This window comes from Theobroma cacao, chromosome 1 (assembly GCF_000208745.1).
Source record: "Theobroma cacao cultivar B97-61/B2 chromosome 1, Criollo_cocoa_genome_V2, whole genome shotgun sequence".
Classification (NCBI taxonomy): domain Eukaryota; kingdom Viridiplantae; phylum Streptophyta; class Magnoliopsida; order Malvales; family Malvaceae; genus Theobroma; species Theobroma cacao.
The window spans coordinates 9,587,257-9,612,030 of NC_030850.1; the positions used below are offsets into that span (position 1 = coordinate 9,587,257).

The 24,774-nt window shown below is 31.2% G+C and overlaps 2 protein-coding genes across 2 annotated transcripts; one reads left to right on the forward strand and one right to left on the reverse strand.

Annotated features, from left to right (window-relative positions):
* LOC18612138 (HVA22-like protein f) lies at positions 2,047–4,719 on the reverse strand. Its single transcript, XM_007048760.2, has 5 exons — positions 4,569–4,719; positions 2,996–3,022; positions 2,759–2,881; positions 2,420–2,672; positions 2,047–2,306 (listed from the first exon to the last, which is right to left on the reverse strand). Exons 1-5 carry the CDS (start codon positions 4,613–4,615, stop codon positions 2,280–2,282), a joined length of 477 nt encoding a protein of 158 aa, XP_007048822.2. The 5' UTR covers positions 4,616–4,719; the 3' UTR covers positions 2,047–2,279.
* Positions 9,227–13,280, forward strand: LOC18612139 (zinc finger BED domain-containing protein RICESLEEPER 2). Its single transcript, XM_007048761.2, has 2 exons — positions 9,227–9,380; positions 11,015–13,280. The coding sequence occupies exon 2, from the start codon at positions 11,042–11,044 to the stop codon at positions 13,013–13,015; it is 1,974 nt and encodes a 657-aa protein (XP_007048823.2). The 5' UTR covers positions 9,227–9,380; positions 11,015–11,041; the 3' UTR covers positions 13,016–13,280.

The following is a 24,774-nucleotide window of genomic DNA, read 5'->3' on the forward strand; positions in this document are numbered from 1 at the left end:
ATTTCAACACAAATGCTTATATACTTTTTTATGATTAGAATTCGCATTATTTGCATAAAAGAAAAAAACCCTTTACACTTAAGCATTTGACTTAATAGTATATATATGCATGCATTTTCTTATTAAAAAGTTGATTTAGTTTTTGTTTCTAGCATTGTACTTTGATCAGCATATAATAACATAAAAGAAGATATGGTAGATCTTAAAAGTTAGATTACATAAAATTTTCCTTCCACTTTCTCTTTCCTTTTACTAAGACAATCGCACTACAGGAATATGTGAAAGTGATTTTAAACTCCAGAGGGTGAAGGTCAAAAAGTGTCCCACAACAGTGTATTTATGACTGTATCTCAATTCTCCGGAACATTGATTTTTGGGGAGAAGTTCTGACCAATGTACTGCTTCATGTTTCTCTGCTTATATCAGTTCTGTAGCTAACAGCTTCTGAATTCAGATAGCAACCTTTCACAGCTCTCTTGGCCCCTTGGTTTGTAACCTCTAGTCTGATAATATTTTTAGCCAGTGTTACAATCTTTTGGTATATACAAGTAAATTTGTTATTAATATTTGTTTTCAAATAAATACCACAATGGTTAAAAATAAAAGATTTGATCATAATCTAAAGTTTGATATAATTGTAAATAAAAAAGAATTATGTCTCGTTATATGTAATTAATTATATATATAATTCAAAATTATATGTAAAAAAATTATTAATATTATATGTAAATCCTATGTATTTGTCTGTTTGCTCCCGAAGGAGTCATTGAGAAACGTGATAAGTTTAAGGGTGGAGAAAGTAAGAGAAAACTTGCCAAAGTTGAATGCAATGAGGTGTGTCGATCAAAAGTAATGGGACTGCCAAAAAGCTTTTTGGAGAAGACTTGTTATTGAAAAATACATTGTAAAGGTGCTTTACAATGGCTACCCTCAAGTTTCTATAAGGAAAGAATGTTATTTACCAAACATTGATGATGTGGAGGAGCTAGTTGGAAGGGATGGATATAGATGGGTTGTGGGAATGTCTTTTTAGTTGGACAAATGGGTGTCAAACTCTCCTTTGAAAGAAATATTTCCTAGATTGTTCTCATTGCCTATTGAAAAGAAGACAAAAGTGGCACAAGTGAGAAATGATGAGGGACAATAATTTAATGGAACTTAAATTTCAGAAGGCAACTGTTTGAATGAGAAAAAAGATCCCTTGAAAGAACTGAAACAAATTCAAGAGCAAGTTGATTTGGATAAGTACGATCAATTGGTTTGGGAGTTGGATGACAAATGCTTCTTTTCTATGAAGCAAGCCACATCTGCCTTGAGAAACCAGTCAACCTAGGAGGTCCCAAAGGTTTGGTTTAAATTTATTTGGAAATACATCATATACATCTCCTCAAATGTTCAATATGGTTGGCTGTTTTGGACTACATTCCTACTAAAAGTTTCTTGAAAGAAAGAGGGATAGCTCTTTGCTAAATAATAACTACTCCTGCATATGGTGTGGTTTGTGTGATGAAGATTGCTGTCACATTTTAATTTCATGTCATTTTTCATGGATTATATGGAGTTATGTTTTTTCAGTGGTGGGGATTACCAAACTCTATTGAAACTTTTATCATGTCTAAGTGAGGATTTAATGAGTAATGATGCTTTGAAAAAAAGATGATTAGTAGCATGTGAAGATATTCAAATTAAGATATCTAGAATTTGAAAAAATAAACAACGAAAATGCTGACTTCGATTTAATGAAATGTTTTAAACACATTTGCCATATCTAATTGGAGAAGGATAGATGGTAACATGATCGTGCCTTTGTGTGTATGTTCTTGTTCCATGAAGTCACGATATATTTCAATCTCTTTGGTCTGTCAAGAAAATATTTTATGTGTATAAATGGAATTATGCTCTTGTTATAAAAGAAAAAAGAATTGGCAGGCTAGGTAGGTGTACCCACCATTTTTGGGAAATCCAGCATATATATATATATGTATGTATATTATATAATAAGTCCTTTTAAGTTAGAGCAAGTTTTGGAGAGTAGAAAGCTCAACGTAAAAAATGTCTCAATCCAACATCGTATTATATTGTACTTACGGGTTGAGGTTTTTGCAGAAATGAATGCTGGTTGAACGTTATTTTCTTCCCCATGAGTGCTATATATTCAGAATTTCATATACAATTTTTTTCGTTTTTCTGTTTTCATATCTATATATACACAAACTTGTAGTATTCTCTGACAATCAGTGATAAAGGGGGAAGTGGAGGATGACTTGGAAATTAAGACTTCAAGGCTTCTTTGCTTCTTTCTCAGCCTGAAAAGGCAGCTCAAAGCAAAGAAAAACAAATCAGGGTTGAGCTATATATAAGAAAAAGAGAAGGAAAAAGGGGAGAGACAGAGTTATGCATTGTTGGGTTTGTTCATTACCACTTTGATTATTCGCTCAAACGCAGTCCATCCATGCTTGTCAATGTATTCAGCTACGTATTTCCTTGCGTCTGAGCTAATCATCTGGAGAATCTTCCTCTGGTCCTCTGTATAAGTTGAGATTGAGCTTCCAAATCCACCAAGCCTTATGTATTTTCGAATATATTTTTCATAGATATAAGCTGCCCCATTGAAAATCGGTAGCACCAACCACATGCAAAATAGAAGCTTCATGTATGGCCAAAATGGTAGCCTGTTAGAAGAAGAAAAAAAGAATTTGCTAGGATGAGTTTCCTATTTTCTCAGATGGGTTAATTAACATATAAAACCCGTGCTTACCAAGCCAAGATTTTCCAGCATGAGAGTTCGAAGAGGGTTATCAAAGAGTATATAATCCAATAAGTTAGCCACTGCTGGTCATCTACCATGGAAGGAGTTTCTATTGCTCGGATTGAGGCATATCTATTCATTCATACACACAATATTCATACGACTGATATCTTTAAATACTCTTTCTTCTCAATTGTAAAAATATTTTTACTCTCTGAAAATGTTGACAATTAATGCTTTACTTACAATGGATAAAGAAGCATTACTCCAGGCCTGGGTCACACAGAAAAACAAATTTATTAGACCTTTTATAATATATATGTGGGCATAAGGAAAGACAAAATGAAGTTAAAACTATTTTTTTTTTTTGAAAGGTAGATGATTTCATTAATAACTTGCTATACAAAGGAAGCCATAGAAGGCTAGAGCTGGAGATAAGTAGCATCAAAACAGACTATACAAGTTCAACAACACCCTCAGGTAGTAATGAGAACAAAAGGACAACCGTCAAGAACATCATCACAGCACAACCTAAGGAATCATCATCAAGTTATACCATGCAAAGCAAAAATCTGTCATCCCGAGCCAACAGAGCCTTTGTCAAATCCAGGCCAAGCATATCAAAGCAGAGAGAAGTTTACAGAAGAGGGAAAGAGAAGTTAAACTAATTATTCCTTGCATCCTATTTTATTTGTTCTTTCTTATTTTTAAGTGCTCATAAAAGTATGTCCTTTCATTTCCAAAAAATTGAGTTTTAATCACATTGTTTTAGGTGATATATTTTTTTGTATAATAAAATTTTAAAAAATACAGCTATTTAAACTTTTAATTTCATTGTTTTAAAATTTAGTAGCAATATAAAAAAGTGTAACCTTTATTAGTGTATATAATTTCTATTGTTACATTTTATTCCTAATGCATCTAAAATTTATATAATGAAATTAGATTTACAAAAACATTCTAGAAAACATAAAAAAAGTGTTATTAAAAATATTTTGAGTAGCACATTTTAAAATGTGCTGTTTTAAGTCAAATTTGTTGTAATGTTTCTTAAACATCTAATTTTTTTATATATTTTGAAATTATATTTCATGACTTTTTTGACATTAAAAGCAATGAAATATCAATTTTATATAAAATTTTGATATATAATATACTAAAATCAAAACATATATTGCAGGGATACAAAATTAAGACAAATTTCGGATTTGACTTTTGCAACAATAATTAAAACAAGTTTTGCATGCAGTGATGACTTAGTTAATATATTTTGGATATTCTCTTTTACTTCCTCTATACTATATTTTCTTAGTCTTTATTGTACTTTCATGAAAGTTAAGAAAAACAATTTTGTCTTTAGTTATTTTATATAGTAAGCATTTAACTTTTTTTTTTAAAAAAGGGTGTGTTCAATAAATTTTTAATGTCCAAAAATAAAAAAATATGAAAATAAATCGAAATATAGAAAAACGTATTAGGTGTAAAAAAAAATAAAAATGATATAATTATGAAACATGAAAAAAAAAAAAAAGAGAGAAAAAAATGAGGAGGAGGCATTGCACATACCTTTTGAGAGTAATAAGATAAATTGTAGATATATGAAAAACACAAATAATATCCCTTCAAATAAAATAGCACCACATGATATAGAAATAATGGACAAACTACGATATGTGGAAATATTATATTGGAGTAATAAGATATAGTTTCAGAGACATGATGCCAGCCAGAAAATATATGGTCTCAGTAGACAAGATCTACAAACAGAGATGATATTTTCCAGCATATATTAAATATAAAGTGAACAGTAATTAAGTACCCGACTATTGCATCTAGACGTTTGGCAATTACTGTAACAACACCCATATGATCAGAAAGCTGCAGCTCTTGTCTCTGTGATGAATAAAAGCTGATGAAAAATTTTGAGTGAGATGAGGATCGATGATAGAATGTGAAGAATGGAAATTATGGCAGCGATTTAAAGCTTTGTGGGGCTGATGATGTACCAAGTAAAGAATATGTGTTGGATGTGCCAAAAGTCTTCTTTTCTCTGCTAGCAAGAAAAGGATTGAAACAGGGAAAAAAGATAGGAGGGGGAATGGCGTTGGAATATATGCCTTACCCTCTCTTTCTCCCCATAACCTTTTCCCTTTTTCTTAAAGTTATTATTGTTGTTTTAGTTGCAACTTTTGCAGGGATACAAATTTAGACAAATTTTCGCAGAGAAGCTTTTCTTGGAATCCGAAACTCACAAAGTTAACCATAAGCTGGCTATCATGAAAATATCCTCCCTCTCCCTCTCAGTATATAATGACTGTACTCTCGGAATGCTGCATAAAGTTGCAACAATAACACCTAAAACTGGGAAAGCAAATAATGTCTCTCAAAAACAACCACTTGGCAATGGCAAACCCTTTTGGACATGCATGGTTTATGATGGTTATGTTATGGCAAGACATACATATACATTGCATGGACTTTAAGCTTTGGAATACTCTATCTGATATCATGCTCAGGTCATACATATATATATATATATATATATAGTCGGTGATGTTTCATCCAACTTTTTACCCATCAATCTTTCACGTCGAGGTGGAGTAGCTGGTGAGAGTTAGACCACCCATTGTGTTTGCATATTGGGGGCACTAAGTCACTAGCTAGTACTAAAGTGCGGTTCCTATTTTGGCCCCTCCATACTGCCTTGGTTTTAGTACAGAAACTTAATAAAAAGATTTCTATCTACTATAAACTTTTCTGAATGCCTTTCCATTTTTTGTCTTTGAGAGTACCGATTGAGATACCCAGTATTTTACTTGTCAGTTACAACATTTTTAAGAGATACTTTTATGGAACCATATCTGGTTTTATTATAGGAGTAAAAACTGTCAGTGTATATGAACTTATACCAAGAAATGGAGCAAGAAGTGATACTTCTTCAAGTGCAAGAAGAAAGTGATGAGGACGTCAGAGGAATTGCAACGATATAACTTCAAGATCACTGTTAGTAATAAATGCGCTCCTTTTTTTTAAAAAAAATCCAACAGTTCTTAGCGTTCCTTCTCTCTGGGTGGAAAAAGGATGAAGTAAGAGATAAGAAAAAAGAGGCTAATTCTGGACAGGAGATTTATTAGTAGAAGCATTTAAGCCCAGTCATGAAGGTAAGAACAAGGTAATTTCATGTTAAAAACTTAGAGGAGGTCAGACTCTAAGAAATCAAATGTTTATAGGTGAAGAAGAGCTTTTAAGGCACTGAAAGCCTAGTTTGCTTTTTAAGCCTTTAGCCCCGCCCTCGGCTCTGAGCTTTCTTCGCAGTCTGTCTTGTACCAGTTCTCTCGTCTTTTTCCTCTATCATCTCCTTCCTTCAACCCCACTTCAGCCTTGTTAGGTATTGGAAAATGGAATGGAGAATCCATCATGATTCTAAAACGTTTGTACTTACTAACACTGATTTGTCTGTGTTTTGATGCTTTGTTTCGGTCTTAAGAACTCTCTATACTAATTTGAAGAAAATTAAACAACTTCCTTTCTCTGGCAAAACCTATGGCACGAAGAAGAAAAAAGATGATATTGATCTCAATATGCACATGAAAATGTACAAGGAGAAGGAGAAGCAATCAGAAAATGAAAAAGGAAATGGTGAAAAAAAGGGGGGCCAAGACCCATGTGAGGCAGGTAGGTAGGGTACAAAGATGACTTTAAAACTATATTTTGGCGTGAGGAGTGGTCCAAAAAGGAGGAGTATTCTTCCTTAATTACTCCAAAAGACTTTGATTACTGTATGTACTTTGTGCACATGATGCATCACCAGCATCGGGTTCTGTTTTGTCATGGATCCTAATGACATAAGCACCTTATGCTTCGCAGCCATTCATTGTTACAAAAGCGTACGGACTCACTTTTTTCCCCTCCTTTTATGTGTATACATCACCCCTTAGCCCATTCCCCCTCCTCCCCTCTGACAAAACGAAACCAGAAGTGAAAAATAAACAAGGGAACGAAAGCAACGATCCCCTTTAACTTTTAAATATTATAACGCATAATCAACCCAATCTTAATTTGTGATTCTCACCTCTTCCTCCGTTTGCTCATTCTCATTGCTGTATATGGTACAAGTCGCGGGCCTACCATGTCCGTCTACAGACTAAGAAAATTATATAGTGTTAAGCCACATATATCATTGTCTTTGTTATTTATTTCTAATAATTATTTTATGAAATGATTACTAAATAGGTAATTACTAAAAAGATAATATTATAGCATTTGGTGTATATGAAATGATTTTTTTGAATTTTTTAAACTTTAATCAATATTTCTTTTGAAAAAATTAAAACTGACTGGAATTACTTTCATGTAAAGTTGTGGTGTAACCAAATCATTTTATAATTTAATTTATCAATCTTTAGTTTATTAGTCAAAATCAATTACATATGATAAGCTTATAGTTTTACAAAAAATTTGTTATTTTTAATCAAAAGATAAATATTATATTTATATTTTAATTTATAACATTTGACATGCAATTTAGTTCATATGCAGATTGAAAAATAATGTATGTGTATATATATATATATGCAAATATAGATGTATAAATCCATATACAAGAAGCTAAATTAGATGTGTCTAGAGATGACAATGGATTTATACAAAATAGTAATTTTAGGATATCTGTATTTCAAACTTGATTATAAATAATGAATTTTTTAACATTTGTATTATTATCTACTGAAGGTATTACTTATAATTAATAAATTATTTATTAAAATTTGTAAATTATATCTAAATGCAAAATCTGCTTTAAAATTATTCATTTTAATTTTGATTAATAAAATACATAAAACTAATTAAAATTTATTTTTTATTATTGAATTCGGGTCGTCACTTATATAACTGAACAAATGTATTCAAGTTTTACTTTGATTTTAATAAGGTGTTGCTGGTTGAATTAGGGTAAGTTATGAACATTATATTTTATATTCAAATTTAAATTTGAGGTTCTCAAAATTTATACATCTTTTTTCCATCGGTATTCTTAAATGCAAAATTTACTTCTAACTTATTGATTTTAATTTTAATTAATAAAATACATAAAACTAAATAAAATTTATATTTTATTATCGAATCCAGGTTGCATAAAAACTTTTAAAGTGATTAACCTTACTACTTTTAACTAAATCAACATGTTCGAATTTTACTCTATTTAAATAAGATATTACTAATTAAATTAGGTGACGTTTGGTACTTTACAATGTAATGTAATTATAGGTAATGTGATTGCAAGTAATGTGATTGCAGTGAAAATAATATTACAGTGTTTAGCATACAAGCAAAATAATGATTAAAATGTAGGGAAGATAATACTGCAGCGTTTGGTTTACAAGTACTTTACTGGAAATGTAATGTTCATTTTTAAAATTACCTCTATTTATTAAAATGCAAGTTTAATATACTTATAATTTTTATTGTTAATTTTTATATAATATCATCTCTTAAATATATTTTTAATGTCATATATATTTTTTATTTCTTATTATAATATTTTATTTTTTTTATTTTTAATATAATTTTTATATTATATATTTCATTTTAATTTTTTTATCTATATTATATAAATTTTAATTTCTTATATTTTATTTTAATTTTTGATTTTTATATTTTATATTTTATTTTAATGTTTTGTGTTTTAATTATAATATTACAAAATATTTTTAACAAGCTACTAAAGTTTGAGGGTAAAAGTATTTTTAAGAATATTACAGAGTACAATGTAATGTGATTGCATTGGTTTTAGACTGCAATCACATTACATCCCTCAGTTGTAGTGTGATTGTATTATAATTTTAAATTACAATAATCTATTACAAAATAAATACTGTGATATAATTTAATTAGATATATTACAAAAAATGTGCTCTCTCTTTCCTTGTACTAAATGCTGTCTTAATGTATTATATTTTTATTTGCGAATTTAAATTTGACTTTTGCAAAATTAATGCATCCTTTGGCCATTGCTATTAAATGTGTCAATCAGTCAAGCTTGGGTTGGGCCTCCTTCATGTTTAAGAGTTAGCCCAAACTCGTCAAACTAGGTGATATATTTTAAATTTTTTTCGTTATTAAAATAAATAAAAAATATTTTCAGTTACTAATCCCATCCCTAAATCTATTTCATACACCTCTAAACTCAAATTGAGTTTAGAATCGAATATACTTAAAAAATCTTAGCCAAAGATCAATTTGAATAATACTCGTAAGAGTTATATTTACATAATATTATAAATTTCACTAACTTTCATGTCTCTATTTTATTATATATATTATGAATTCTAGATAAAAAAAAATAGGCCTCAAAAACTTAAAAAATTGCATTGTAATTATCCTAACCATCTTGAACCATCGGATAAATAGAACAGAATGTTGGCCGTTGGATCGAAGGTGCTATAAAAGCTCTGTTTCACAAAGCCATCTCTTCTCTTCACGCCGGCATAACTGTCTTTCTCTCTCTCTACCTCACACTCCGATCCCGCTTTACCCCCTGACTACCCATTTCTAGACCCTATTCCGTTTTAACTTAACCCGACCCGACGTGACCCGGAAAAACATAAAATATAAAACCAGTTCCGTCGTAAAGGTATCAACCCCCTTTTCCCTTTACTCTAATTTTCCCCCCCATATATATATATATATATAGAATTTTGAATTTCTGTTTGCGATTAAAGAAATCTGTTTGTTTTGTGCTTTTATTTTCTTTAATTATTTTACTTTTTTTTATAATCCATGCTATCAAGCTGAAATGAAGAGTAATTTAGCGGGGGTTTTCTTTTTTCCGCGTCATCCTTTACGTTTGAAATGGAATTGGGCAGTAGTTCATGCCTTCTTGTTAAAAATTGAAAAAGAAATCAATTAATTTGGCTCGCTTTGATTTGTTGCTTTTGATATATATAAAGAAAACTAAGTAGCAAAAGCAACGAATCAAATGGTACATTAATTACATTGATTTATGGAATGTTTCTATGGTGCTATATTTTCCGATTGTTCCATCACACCACGGGTTGTGTTGAAATTCATCTCACTGGGGATACGATTGGCTTGTTATGTTCTATGCTTAAGGATGTCGAAGTTTTGTTTGTTTCCACGTATGTGTTGTCAAATAATTTTGCAAATGAGCAAATGCCGTGGAATAGCTTTTCAATCAAGCCTATCATAGACAAGTATGCAGCCAAAAGCATCTTAGTTAAGTCTTGTATACTTCTGCTTCAAGGCAACAGTGGTTTTTCTGTTGTTCACTGCCCCTTACAGAATTTACTTTGGGTTTTGCTCATATTTTATTGGGCAAAATCACTATATTGAGTTGCTTATGGTTTTATGCATGTTCAAGCCATTTTATATGGATTTCTTAGTATTTATCCTCAAAATTGTTCCTTTTTTTTTTTATAAAGTTTATAGATATACCGTTTCTCTGAACCAGAAAATGAAAAGAAGAAAGACAGTTCCTACACCCTTCCTTTATCTGTTTATCATGTTTTGCAATAATAACCAAATATATTTGTTGTCAATGAAAGCTCTCAACCAAACAGTCGGCAAGTATTAACAGTCTCTTTCAGACTGGAACGCCGTATAAGTTCAGTTATTTGGTTTTTGCATTTTAGGGTCTTAAGTCAAGTTTGAGTCATTAGGCCTCCTTCTCATAGTATCTTTCCTCTAATCTTATAATATAGATTATAAGCACTTGTTGATGGTTGAATTTGCTTTAATAGGCCATTGCTGAGTGAAACTATTATCAGTTACTTGTTTTTAACCTTTTTGGTTTTAGAAATTGTTTTGAGTTGTTTATCCACTTTGTCGAATCACGTTTTCTGTAGTTAATGAGAAACTTTTTGACTATTTTTAGTGCTCTTAGAACTATGGGGATTTCATCCTTAAAAAGAAAGAGAACTATGGAAATTGCTGTTGCCTCCAGTTTGAAGATTTTGTTAGTAATCTTATGGAACCTAGGAAAATGCAAAGAAACGAATTATAATTATGTTTTCTGTTCTGTATGTATGTGTGTATCTCTCACACATATCCTCTTAAATAGTTATGAAACATTTCTGCAGTTTTAAATTATTTTGGATCTTGAATTTTTATAACATCCTGTATATATGTTTTTTATTCGTTTCTAAAATGAATATGGTATTTTCTTGGGGTTTTATAGCTGCAATCTTTTCTCACTTGTTGGTAGTTGTAATAATGATAGAAAATACTCTTTTTGTTTTTAATGTGCAGATATATGCAAAATATTAGGTTCATGTGATGGATATGTCTGATGCAGTCGTAGCAAATTCGAGCAGATTGAAATCTATTGTATGGAATGACTTTGATAGGGTTAAAAAGGGTGATACATTTGTGGCTATTTGTAGGCATTGTAAAAAGAAGCTTAGTGGATCAAGTACTAGTGGAACCTCACATCTGAGGAACCATTTAATTAGGTGTCAGAGAAGATCTAATCATGGCATAGCTCAATACTTTTCTGGTAGAGAAAAGAAAAAGGAAGGATCTCTGGCTGTTGTAACTATTGATCAAGAGCAGAAGAAGGATGAAGTACTTAGCCTTGTGAATCTTAGATATGAACAGGAGCAGATTAAAAATGAGCCTGTTACAATTGGCAATAGTAGCTTGGATCAAAGGCGGAGCCAATTTGATCTTGCCCGCATGATCATATTGCATAACTACCCCTTGGATATGGTGGACCATGTTGGATTCAAGATATTTGTCAGGAATCTGCAGCCATTGTTTGAACTTGTTACATATAATAAAGTTGAAGCTGATTGCATGGAAATCTATGCAAAGGAGAAGCAAAGGGTGTATGAGGTTTTGGATAAGTTCCCTGGAAAAATCAGTGTAACTGCTGATGTGTGGACTGCTTCAGATGATTCTGCATACTTGAGTTTGACAGCACACTACATTGATGAGGATTGGCAATTAAAAAAGAGGATTCTGAATTTTGTTACTATTGATCCTTCTCATACAGAGGACATGCATTCAGAGGTTATAATGACTTGTTTGATGGATTGGGATATAGATCGTAAGTTGTTTTCTATGATATTCGATAGTTATACCAGTGAAAACATTGTCGATAGAATCAGAGATCGGCTGTCACAAAATAGGTTCCTTTATTGTAATGGTCAATTATTTGATGTACGCTGTGCAGTAGATCTACTCAATCGCATGGTTCAGGATGCCTTGGATGCTCTTTGTGAAGTTACCCAGAAAATTCGGGAAAGCATCCGCTATGTTAAAAGTTCAGAAGCTACACAGTCTATGTTCATTGAGCTGGCTCATGAGGTGCAGGTTGAAAGTCAAAAATGCTTACGTATTGATAATCCATTGAAATGGAACTCGACTTTTTTGATGCTTGAAGTTGCTTTAGAATACAGGAAAGTTTTCTGTTGTCTGCAGGATCGTGACCCTGTCAACATGAAGTTTCTCCCATCTGATTTGGAGTGGGATAGAGTGAGTGTCATTGCTAGCTTCTTGAAGCTGTTTGTAGAAGTTACTAATGTTTTTACAAGAAGTAAGTATCCAACTGCAAATATATTTTTCCCCGAGATCTGTGATATTCACTTGCAGTTGATTGAATGGTGCAAGAATCCTGATGATTACATCAATTCCCTGGCTGTTAAGATGAGGAAGAAGTTTGAAGACTACTGGGACAAGTGCAGTCTGGGTTTAGCAGTTGCGGCTATGTTAGATCCTCGATTCAAAATGAAACTATTGGAGTATTACTACCCACAATTATATGGCGATAGTGCTTCGGAGCTTATTGATGATGTTTTTGAGTGTATTAAATCACTTTACAATGAACATTCTATGGTCTCTCCATTAGCTTCTTCCCTTGATCAGGGACTGAGTTGGCAAGTGAGTGGTATTCCTGGCTCTGGAAAAGATTCTAGGGATAGGCTGATGGGGTTTGACAAGTTCCTTCATGAAACTTCTCAGAGTGATGGCTCTAATTCGGATTTAGACAAGTACCTGGAGGATCCTCTTTTTCCTCGTAATGTTGATTTCAACATACTAAATTGGTGGAAGGTTCACACTCCAAGCTATCCTATCCTATCTATGATGGCGCACAATATTCTAGGAATTCCTATATCAAAAGTTGCAGCAGAATCAACATTTGACACTGGAGGAAGAGTGGTCGATCATAATTGGAGCTCATTGCCTCCAACTACTGTTCAAGCCTTGATGTGTTCACAAGATTGGATAAGGAGTGAACTCGAGAGTTAGTTTTCCCTCCCTCCCTTCACCCACCACAAATTCTTTCCTTTTTTGTTTGAATTTTTTTTTGTTGTTTGGATGGAAGGAAGAGCGGATGAGGTGGGAAGTTAGCACCATTTTTGTGTAGCTGCTTTTTTTCATTTTCTCAATTCTATGTATCCTTTTAAGAAATTTTATGGGCGATATCAAACTCCAGATCATTCTGCCCATCTTTAGGCTGCCATGGTGTAAGTGAATTGGTTGTACAGTATATAAGCTAGTTAAGCTTTACTCCCGTCTTCTGTTTTCTCTACAACACCCTGTCTTCTTCTTATCCATACTGTCAATGCTTGTGTTGCTCTATAAAGAAAACAACAATGCCTGTGCCTTTATGATACAGACGATCTTGGATATGGTTCCTATTTATTTGGATTTCTTGTAAAGAAAATGTAAAGGAAAGAAAGATGCGATGATGAAGAGGGTTTCATGGGCTTGGCTGGAGTCGATTTGAGCGGGGCATTGGTTCCATAGAAGCAGCAAGCCCGGCCTTCTCTAACAAAAGTGGAGGTCAGGCTAGGCCATGCTCGGGCGGGCTTCGGTGACCAAAATAATACAAGCCCATCCGTAAGTCTGATTATAAATGTGTATATATTTAAATGATATAAAATACTTGCAGCATATATATATATATATAAAATATTTCTTACTTATTATATATAATAAATTTGTATATAAAATAAATTAATCGAGGTTGGCCAACAAAATTTATTGGACTTAAAACTTTTTTGCCAAACCTATGCCTAACATATGTAGTACAATTTTATGCCCAAAAGTTGAAGGCCTTGTGCAGGTTACATTTAATAATAATAATAACATTATATGGTCAAGGAGTGACAATGGAAAGAAACAATAACTTTTGACAATTATACCCTTTATTATGTTGTAATGAATTGTGGGAGTCATATAAGTAACTGGTGATTAAGGTGTATATATATATATATATATGTTGAATTTCTGCTTATCATAAAGTTGTTGAATTCGGATGTGTCAAACGTACAAGGGTTTAGCTCCCCTTTGTATTGCCTTTTTATCATTTCCTTGGTTCTATTTACTCTTAATGATGGTACATAAGTTGGGACATGACGGTAAGGGTTGGTTTCAAACCATAAATGATAATTAATATTGTGTTTGAAGGTAATTGACAAAAAAGTAATGAAGGGGACTTGGAATGGAATAGAATAAGGCCAATCTAAAAAAAAAAAAAAAAATTACAAAGGAAAAGATGTAGGCATCTAGAAATTGTCCTTGATTGTTTGTTGTCATGTAAAATTTTGCACCAGCTTATCCAATTCTTGGTAAGTGAATGGATGGTGACAGCTTGTGCATCGTTTATAGTATTAGGTAATGCATTGAATATCGGCATCTTTCAGCATCATTTCCTAGCTAGGTTCAGACATGGAACATGATGTTGGCTCTGTGGTCCCTCGTCTTCAAATAGCTTTACTTTGGATAATTGCCTGTACTTTCGGCTTCGGTTTCGTTTCATCCTCTTCCAGCGCTTGGGAAAAATTAATTTTGAAAAGGTTGTTCTCTTTTACTCATTCATGTTTTGGAATCAACTTTGGTAGCTAGCTTTTTCACTCCCCCACCTTGCACCTATACTAGCATGATAGGCTGCATTATATATATATATATATATATATACACATATATTCTATACAAGATTATGATTATGATATGATATTTCCCTCTTGTACTCTATACAGTTCGTTCTCAATATTCTTCCACTAAATCATCATGTTTTCCGCTAGAATATTCTCATCCCCCCACTGCATAGGATTCCGCTTCATCATACTCAATCTGGTTTTGCTAAATTCATTTCCTCTTCAACTTTTTATGAATATTTTATTTTTTTTATCTCACATTTATTTGATTTATTTCGAATCCATTCTTTCATTACTTAATAGTTTGGGTCTTGCATAGAATTTGAGATATGTATATATGTATGTAGGTAAATCCAACAGCTATTGAAATACATGTGGCACTAATTAAATTTGTTACCTTACATTAATATATATATATATATATTCTAATTATTGATACTAACCAAGAATGGATTTTGAACAATTTAAAAAGATGGTAGATGATAAGCATAAGATTTTTAGATTAAAGGTGAAAATGAAATATTTATAAAAGGTCAGGGGACTGTGGATGGAATTTATTCAAATTGGAATATGCACAAGATGATATGGGATTTTTGATCCCTGCCTCCATACTTTTGGTTTTTTTAGCAATATTCTTAATAGAGGTCAAGCTTTCACTTGCTTTTATTTGTAAAGGAATACTTTTAGGTCTTTTTCACAGTAAAAAGAAAAAAAGAAGCAAATGTAGAGGTTCAAATATAAGATTTGTTGGCATTTTACTAATGATAACTTGATACCTTACTATTTCATATTGAAGATGGATACGATTGAAAGAATATATACGATATTTTCTGGTGAGTCTTGGTATCTTTTATGAGTCTTGAAAGAAAATACTATTTCATATATAGGATTGAAAGAATATATATATATATATATATTTATATATTGAAGAGAACCAATACATTTTAACTGTTTTTCAAACTTTATGGTTTCATTAAAAGATAGAAATATCTTAAGTTCGTTAATACTTCAAATCCAAACTCATAATTATAAAATGATACCAAGTTATGAACCATTAACTGTAGTATATATGTTATATTACAAAGCAATGTATTCTGTAATAAATACAAAGGTTTTAATTCACAGCCCAAAAGGAGAAACCCTTCTGATACAAACAGATATGGTCAGATCCCATACAGTGATGCCAAGAACTATTCAATGGCATGAAGTACAACTTCTAAATAGATGAAAAATAGAAGGAGATACAAATCCTGTTACCATCCAAAATACAGAAATAAACCATGTAACTGAATATAGAGATGGTTCGGTAGAACTAATCTTCAATAGGCCTCCAAGAGTACCCCTTAGACAATCTTTTGATACTGAACAAACCATAGCCTCTTTAAGAAACATAAATATCTTAGGAAAAAATCCATCTATAATAGGAATAGACTTTAGGACTGCTAGAGCTTCTATATCCTCAATACCTTCAACAGTCGGAACAAACTTACAAACAGTAGACAACTCTTCAAACATACCTCAACCCATTTACACAACACAAGAAAATAGTTCAACAAGTTCTCCCAACATGTCACCAACATACTCTTCAATGACCAATAATTCAAATTTAAATCCAAATAATGAACAAAATTCAGAAATATTTGTATTATAAAAAGAATTCGAAATTGACAAAGAATGGTGCAGAAGACCTTTTTATTCCAAGAAAAATAAACAAAAAAGAGAAAATTATTTCAAAATTATGATCAACAAAAGAATGAAATACTAGAATACTACTACAATTTCATGAATAAATACAAAATCTTAATAGAATTCTTTGAATGGTTTGAAAATCATTATGATACTCACTCAATAAATACAACAAAAACTGCTAATAAATGGCAAACTAATAAAGGAGAAATAGAATCACAACACCCCTTTCTTACAAAAGTACAAATGTACATAAAAACACAAGAATTAGAGCTACTCCATTAAGAATGAGAGCACCTGAAACAGGAGAAAATGTTTCCTCAAAAGACATAAAAATGATAGTAGAACAGAATTATTATACAAATTTAAATCTACATACTATATCACAACAATTAGACAAAATAGAAATCTTAGTTGAAAACCAACCTAAACTTTCCTAAAATTTATGAACAAAAGAATACAAATCAGAAACCCCAAAAACTTCAAAACCAGTATTTACACCATTTGAGGTTCCAAAAAAATATCACCAAGAACAAAAAAATCAATGTTTAAAAGAAACACAAGATAGAATTGATGCTCTAGAGAGCCAAAATTCAGGATTAATAATTTCAGAAACTCCAACACAACAATCCCGCACAATTCATATAATAGAAAACCAAAGTGATTTAGAAGAATCTGATAGCCAACAAATCAATAAAATGGTTTGGAGAGAACCACAAAAATATTATTATCGTAAAATAATAGCACCGACCTAAATATTGAATAGAAACCAATATTTCAAAACAAATATAATGCTAATACTATTTACGAATGGAATATAGATGGAATGTCCGAATATAATATTCTCAGTACACTCCAACAAATGACAATGGTTTCAAATGTCTACAAAACCCAAAACCAAACTGGTCAAATTACAGACATTTGGATTTACAAGACAACTAAAAGGATGGTGGGATAATTATCTTACAACAAATCAACAGCAAGAAATACTAAAAGCTACCAAAAAAGATAACGAAGGCATTATTTTAGATAATCAAGGAAGAGAGATACAAGATGCCGTTGCAACTCTCATCTTCTCAATATCCAAACACTTCATAGGAGATCCTTCTCATTTAAGAGATAAAAATTCAAAATTACTATTAAATTTAAAATGCAAAAAATTAACTAATTTCAAATGGTACAAAGACATTTTCATGACAAGACTAATGCAAATATCAGATAATAACCAACCTTTTTGGAAAGAAAAATTCTTAGTTGGACTTCCTATACTATTAGGAGAAAAGGTTAGGAATCAAATAAGAGAAACTTATAAAGGAATAATAGCTTATGAAAAGCTCACATATGGAGAACTTATTGGTTTTACTCAAAAGGAAGGATTAAAAATCTGTCAAGATTTAAAACTCCAAAGACAATTAAAGAAAGAAAGAAAATTATGTGCAAAGGAATTAGGATCATTCTGTCAACAATTTAATATAAAAAAATGAATTTTCTTCCTCAAAACCTTGTTGCTCTACAAAACCAACAAAACAAAGAGAACATAAGAAAAACCTTCAAGAATATTATTAGAAACCAAAATACAAGAAATATAGAAAATAAAGACAAAAACAAAACAAAGCCAGTAATATAGATAAAACAATAAAATGCTTTAGATGTGGAAAAACTAGTCATATTTCGAAATATTGCAAAATGAGAAAGAAAATCAACCAACTCCAACTAGGAGAAGAAACTGAACAAAAAATCAATGAAATACTGTTAGAAACATCAACATCTGATACTAAAGAAACGATGAAATACATAGCACATCCCAATCTTCAACTGAAAGTGAAAATTTAATTAATGTCTTAACAAAAGACCAAGAATTCATGATTGAAATTATTGATAAAATACAAAATCCAACACTAAAGAAAGAATATCTTTAGAAGCTAAAAGATTCAAAAAAAGAAAAACCTAATAAAACTGCCTTACTAAATCATGAACCCATATATAGCATTAAAGATATTATTTTTGACAAATATGAAAAAGCAAAACCAAAGAAAGTAACAAAAGAAGAATTAAACCTAGAAATAAAAACCATAAAAGCAAAAATTTCTAAACTCAAAAAAGAACAGCAACAAATTAAACACCAAATTCAACTCTTCAGAAATACAAAAAATCAAGATGACCAAAACCTTACAGATTCAGAAACTGAAAACCAAGATACACAAGAATATATGATGGTTCGTACTGAAGTATCTATCCAAAGATACTTAATAAAAATAACACTTTTAATTAATGAATAATTCCAATTAGAAACAATAGCATTATTTGACACATGGGCAGATCAAAACTGTATCAGAGAAGGATTAATACCAACAAAATATTATGACAAAACAATAAAAGGATTAAAAACGGCAAATGGTGGAAAACTCAAAATCAATTACAAAATAACAAATTCAGAAATATGTAATCAAGGAATCAAATTAAAAACACCCTTCTTAATGGTCAAAGATATGACTCAAGATATCATTTTAGGAATGCCTTTCATCTCATTATTAAAACCCTATAAGGTTACTCACCAAGCAATTACTACCAAAATATTAAAAACCACAATAAGTTTTCCTTTTGTAGAAAAGCCAAAAATCAGAAATATCAATTTACTAAAATCCCTATCAATTCACATAAATCAAATTAATTCTTTAATCAATTTTAAACAAAATCAAATCACATATTTAAAAGAAGAAGTTTCTTTTCAAAAAATTAATCAACAACTAACCACTAATGAGGTCAAATAACATATTGAGCAAATAAAAAAAGAAATAGAAGAAATAATCTGTTCTGATATTCCAAATGCTTTTTGGGACAGAAAAAAACATCAAGTGGAATTACCTTATACAAAAGATTTTAATGAAAAACAGATCCCCACAAAAGCAAGAGCAATACAAATGAACAAAGAAATGGAAGAATTTTGCAAAAAAGAAATCAAAGATCTACTAAACAAAAAATTAATCAGAAAAAGTAATTCACCATGTTGTTGTTCTGCTTTCTATGTAATTAAAAATGTAGAAATAGAAAGAGGAACACCAAGACTTGTCATTAATTATAAACCATCAAACAAAGCATTAGAATGGATTAGATACCTTATTCCCACAAAAAAGGATCTTCTTCAAAAGCTTTGCAATGTAAAAATATTCTCAAAATTTGATATGAAATTAGGATTCTAGCAAATCCAGATCAAAGAAACTGGGGTACAAAACAACATTTATAGTCCTATTTGGACAATATGAATGGAATGTTATGCCTTTTGGATTAAAAAATACCCCATATGAATTTCAAAGAATAATGAATGAAATATTTAATCCATACTCTCAATTTACAATAGTATATATCGATGATGTTTTGATATTTTCATAAAACCTACAAAAACATTTTAAGCATCTAAGAATCTTCATTAATGTTATAAAAAAGAATGGTTTAGTTGTGTCTAAATCAAAACTTAGTTTATTTCAAACAAAAATACGATTTTTAGGACATTATGTGATACAAGGAACTATAATTTCCATAAAAAGATCAATAAAATTTGCTGACAAAATTTTAGAAAACAACCCAACTCCAAAAATTTCTAGGAAGTCTCAGTTATGTCATAGACTTTTATCCAAGACTAAACAAAATATGCAAACCTCTTCATGATAGGTTAAAAAAGAATCCCAGTCCATGGACAGATACTCATACCTCCATAGTTAAACAAATAAAATCTCACATAAAAGAATTACCATGCTTGCATTTAGCAGATCCAAATCTCCCAAAAATAATAGAAATATAAGCATTAGAAATAGGATATGGTGGCATTCTTAAACAAATAAAAAACCAAAAGGAGTTCACAGTCCAGTACACTTCCCATCATTGGACTCCAGCTCAGCAAAATTATAGTACTATTAAAAATTTTTTTTTGGCAATTGTTTTATGCGTCTCCAAGTTTCAAAGTGATTTATTAAATCAAAAATTCCTTTTAAGAATTGATTGCAAATCTACAAAAGAAGTTTTACAAAAAGATGTTCAAAATATTGCTTCAAAACAAGTTTTTGCACGATGGCAAGCAATTTTAAGTATATTCGACTTTGATATTTAATATATTAAAGGAAAATCAAACTCTTTACTAGATTTTCTTACAAGAGAATTCTTACAGGGAAAGTCATGCGCCCAAAATTGAAAAACAAAATTCTTACTCAATGGTACCAATTTTGGCTACTAAAAAAGCTTTCCAAAACCTCCACAACAAATCCCCAATTCTCCAAAAGCCCTAGAATTTTCACCCAAAATCTATTTTACAGGCAAAAATGCCCCCCAAATTATGAGATCGAAAAGACAAAGGGATGGACAAGCAAGAAAAGATGGAAGAAGGCCAAGCCATAACTCAAAAGCCCATTAAATCTTGGTACGAGATTTGTACCCAAGAAGAACAAGAGTCACAAAAGGAAGTTGGAACTGCCTCAAATCCATTACAAATATTTCAAGATTCCCAATATCCGTATGAATTGGACACCCAAATAAAGCAATGGATAAAATCTCTATCCCAATCTCCAGAGGTTGCATTAGCCTTAGCCTCCCAAAAAGATCAAACCCCTTTGAAACAGATAGCCGTATCAACACTAGAATCCTCTAAGAAAAAAGAAATTGTGCTCCACAGACCAAAAACCCTCCAAACTATCTTCCCTGAAAGCCAAACCTTAGGCCAAACACAATCCTAAACATCATTTTCTCAAAAAAGCCAAACCCAATATTTCAGAAAGAAAAATATCCAAAATGTATTATTAATTGAAGAAGGATTTTACCATGAATATCCTCAAATAGCCATTCGAAAAGCTTTCAAAGGATGGCATTACAAACCATGGGATTTACAAAAACCCTAATAGTATTATCAAAATATTTTAATCCAAACAAGGTCAGTCTTTTTTAGACATTATACAGACAAAAAAGGCCTTACTCTTATTACCCACTCTACGGCCTAAATTTTAAAAGTTTTAAGGTCCATAGATTGGGGAGAAGATTTAAACCAATTTCAGAAGTTTCCAAATAATTTTTCAAAAGCAGTTGACCATTGCCCAGTTTTCAACTATTGGGATTACCAACAAGCATGGTTCAACACTTTTCTTTTTAACAATAAATATAACCGGCACTCCTGGTTAATGTTTTTCAAATTTGAAACTCAATATGAAATTCCAATATGGTTCTCTCATTAGTGGAACTGGTTTGGGCCATTGAGAGAAATTCTCCCTCCAAAAATAGACCAATTATATGAAAAATTCCTTCAAAATTTCCAACCTGAAGAAGATTAGGCAAATTTACATGTTTCTATACATTTCTTTTCCAAATTAATTATATCATGGATTACGTCGTGGGATTATTCCTATGACATTGATCCCCATTCCGAAGCCCTTATGGTAATCAGAACATTCAAAACCAAATGGGGGGACAAATTTGATGACACAAAATATGACCACCAATATCTTCTAGAAATTGAAAACCAAGATACACAAAAATATATGATGGTTCTTATTGAAGTATCCATCAAAAGATACTTAATAAAAATAACACTTTTAATTAATGAGGAATTCCAATTAGAAACAATAGTATTATTTGACACAAGGGCATATTAAAACTATATTAGAGAATGATTAATACCAACAAAATATTATGACAAAACAACAGAAGGATTAAAAAGGGAAAATGATGGAAAACTCAAAATCAATTACAAAATAACAAATTCATTATATATATATATAAATAATATTAAAAAAATTTTAAATTATTTAAGAAAATTTAAATAAATTTTTATTTTTTTAATCAAGCTTTTATATTTTTTATATATGTCCCTAATTCTAACATGGTTGGTGAAAATGTCACATGACCATGTTATCATCCATTATTACATGTCAACATATTAGGTTAGTACCACATGACATAGAATGATAAGTGATATTTTGACTAAATCAACCATTAGTTATTAGTACTTATTTAACTCAAAATAAGAGTAGAGGAGTTTGATTGAACGTATTAAAAAAAAAGAACTTATTTGAATTTTACTGAATAGTTTAGAGACTTCTTTTTATGTATTATGTTCAAAGAAAACAACATAAAGATTCAAGTTATTCAATATTTTTTTTAAGTTTTCAAGTCTAAATGATTTTTATTTAAAATTTTGTTGAGTCGGGTATTTTTTTTTAATAAGTCATCATGTTATTAGTGTATCCAACAAGATACACAAAGAGCAACAGTAGATGAAGAGAGCAGCATTCAAACAAAATCGCAACGTAAACACCTTACCCTGTACAAGACCATTAACAGACATCCCACCTCAATAAGTTGGTTGCCACCCTGACAAGGCCATCATACCTTTATAAGCATGGGTTATCAACACAGGCCAGTAGGTAGGAACAAGCAATGGCTACAAACATTAAACCCATGCCTCGAATAGATGATTAAAGTCTATCATCCCCCATTGGTGTTATTTAATTAGCCTCAAGCATTACATATGTATAAATGCATGGAACCCTTGAACTTGAACTACTATAAATCCCTTTCTCAAAACTCTTGATCCTACATTTACTTTTAACTAGTTTTATTGTGTTTTCCTTGATTGATTTTCTTAGTTCAACTACTTGATTGAACATTGTCATACTCTTGAGCTACCATTTGTGCTATGAACCCCTTTAAATACCAAACAATTTGTCAACTAAAAAAATTTGATTACTCTTTCGCCCATGGACAAAAACTTCATTTCTCAATTACCTAATCTCATTTTAAATCTTTCAATCATCAGTCTTCAAATTTTTAAGGGTTTCTGTTTGCCCCTAAAGGCATCCCTTCATACAAGGATAGATCAAGGATTAGACTACTAATGGGAAAAAAACTAGAAAAAGCTAACATGTTCACGTATATAAAAAGTTTAGGCTAATATATATATATATATATATATATATATATATATATATGTATTATACATTTTGTAATTATCGAAGTTGAGTGCACGGTGTTTTTTCATGTTATAAAATTCATTAATAATTAAGTCTGTATCAAACTATTCAATAATCTCTCTTTCAATATAAGCAACCATGTAGTTAGGAAGAAAATCATCTTTAATCTTATTCCTAAACTTATTTTTTATGATGCTCATAGCTAAAAATGACCTCTTACTTGTTACAATTAAAGTTTGTTTTTATTTTTTAACTTTTATCACTTAGATGTAATTTCCTTTTAGTAGTTTTTATTATATATTTTGTCTTATCTTGGGTCATGCTGTCATGGTCTTGGCCTCTTGAGTTATCACATAGTTATTGGTAGGTCTGTTCTCATAAGTGATAAGTATAATCCCATAACATCTGTTTCATTTTGGCGGAGGTTGGGAGAAAAATATGGGATGCCACTTATTTTTGAAAAAAAATACATAAAAAATTAAAAAACTTTCAACGGTGGGCGGGCAAGCACCCCCATGCCTCTGTATGTATCCATCCCTGCCTACATATGTGGATGGTAAAAACTCAATTGTACATGAAATTCTATTGACCCATACAGTTAAATCTTACTGCACAACCCCAATTCTAAACAGATTACTTTTATGAAAGTTGAATTAGGCTTGATAGTTGGAACCATCATAGTACCCTTTTTTACATTCAACAAGCTTTGCAATTTTGGTTTGCAAAAAATCATAGTATAATATACATACTAGAGGTGAGAAACCTCCAGCCCATTTCCTCACATGGTAATTCTCTTACATAATCTAATATCGATGGCTTTGTCCATCATTACATTGAATGCTTCCAATGCTATATTAAAGAAAAGGGGAGAGAATGGGCAGCCCTATCTTAACCGTTGTAGACACCTAAAAAAAATAATAATAAATAAATAAATAATTTAAATTATAATAAAATAAGCTAAAATATAAAATAATATAAATATTAAAAAAAAGGGTATGGCTGGGCATACGCCCCATACCAACCCTTCTATCTGAACATAGGCAACATCACACAAAACCCATATGTGTACCAACCTACCCCGCAACCAACATTTCAAACCAATGTTCTTCCACAAATTCCACCACCAAGACCGATAGTTTCAACCAATAATCCTGGTCATGGTCAAAGAGGACCTAGAACTACCTTAGAAAAACCAAAGTTTGATCATATTCCAGTCCCTTACACTACATTGTTGCCACAACTCATAGAAAATCGACTCCTTGCTCGAACCCCTTTAGAACCACTCCGACCACCTTTCCCGAAATGGTATGACCCGAATGCGCATTGTGATTACCATTTTGGAATTCGAGGGCACTCCACCAAGAATTGTATTGCTTTAAAACAGAAAGTTCAAGTGCTCATTAAGGCAAGACTTTTAAATTTTGCCAAAAAAAACAGTTCAAGTGTTGATGGGAATCCTTTACCTAATCATAGAAGACCGATTGTGAAT

Bases quoted from the DNA above. Each gene is read 5' to 3' on its own strand.
- LOC18612138 (XM_007048760.2), bottom strand. From the start codon at position 4,615: ATGGGTGTTGTTACAGTAATTGCCAAACGTCTAGATGCAATAGTCGG. The intron at 3,023-4,568 runs GTACTTAATTAC...TGTGTGACCCAG, and splicing joins CGTCTAGATGCAATAGTCGG to GCCTGGAGTAATGCTTCTTT. The intron at 2,882-2,995 runs GTAAGTAAAGCA...ATGAATGAATAG, and splicing joins GTAATGCTTCTTTATCCATT to ATATGCCTCAATCCGAGCAA.
- LOC18612139 (XM_007048761.2), top strand. From the start codon at position 11,042: ATGGATATGTCTGATGCAGTCGTAGCAAATTCGAGCAGATTGAAATCT.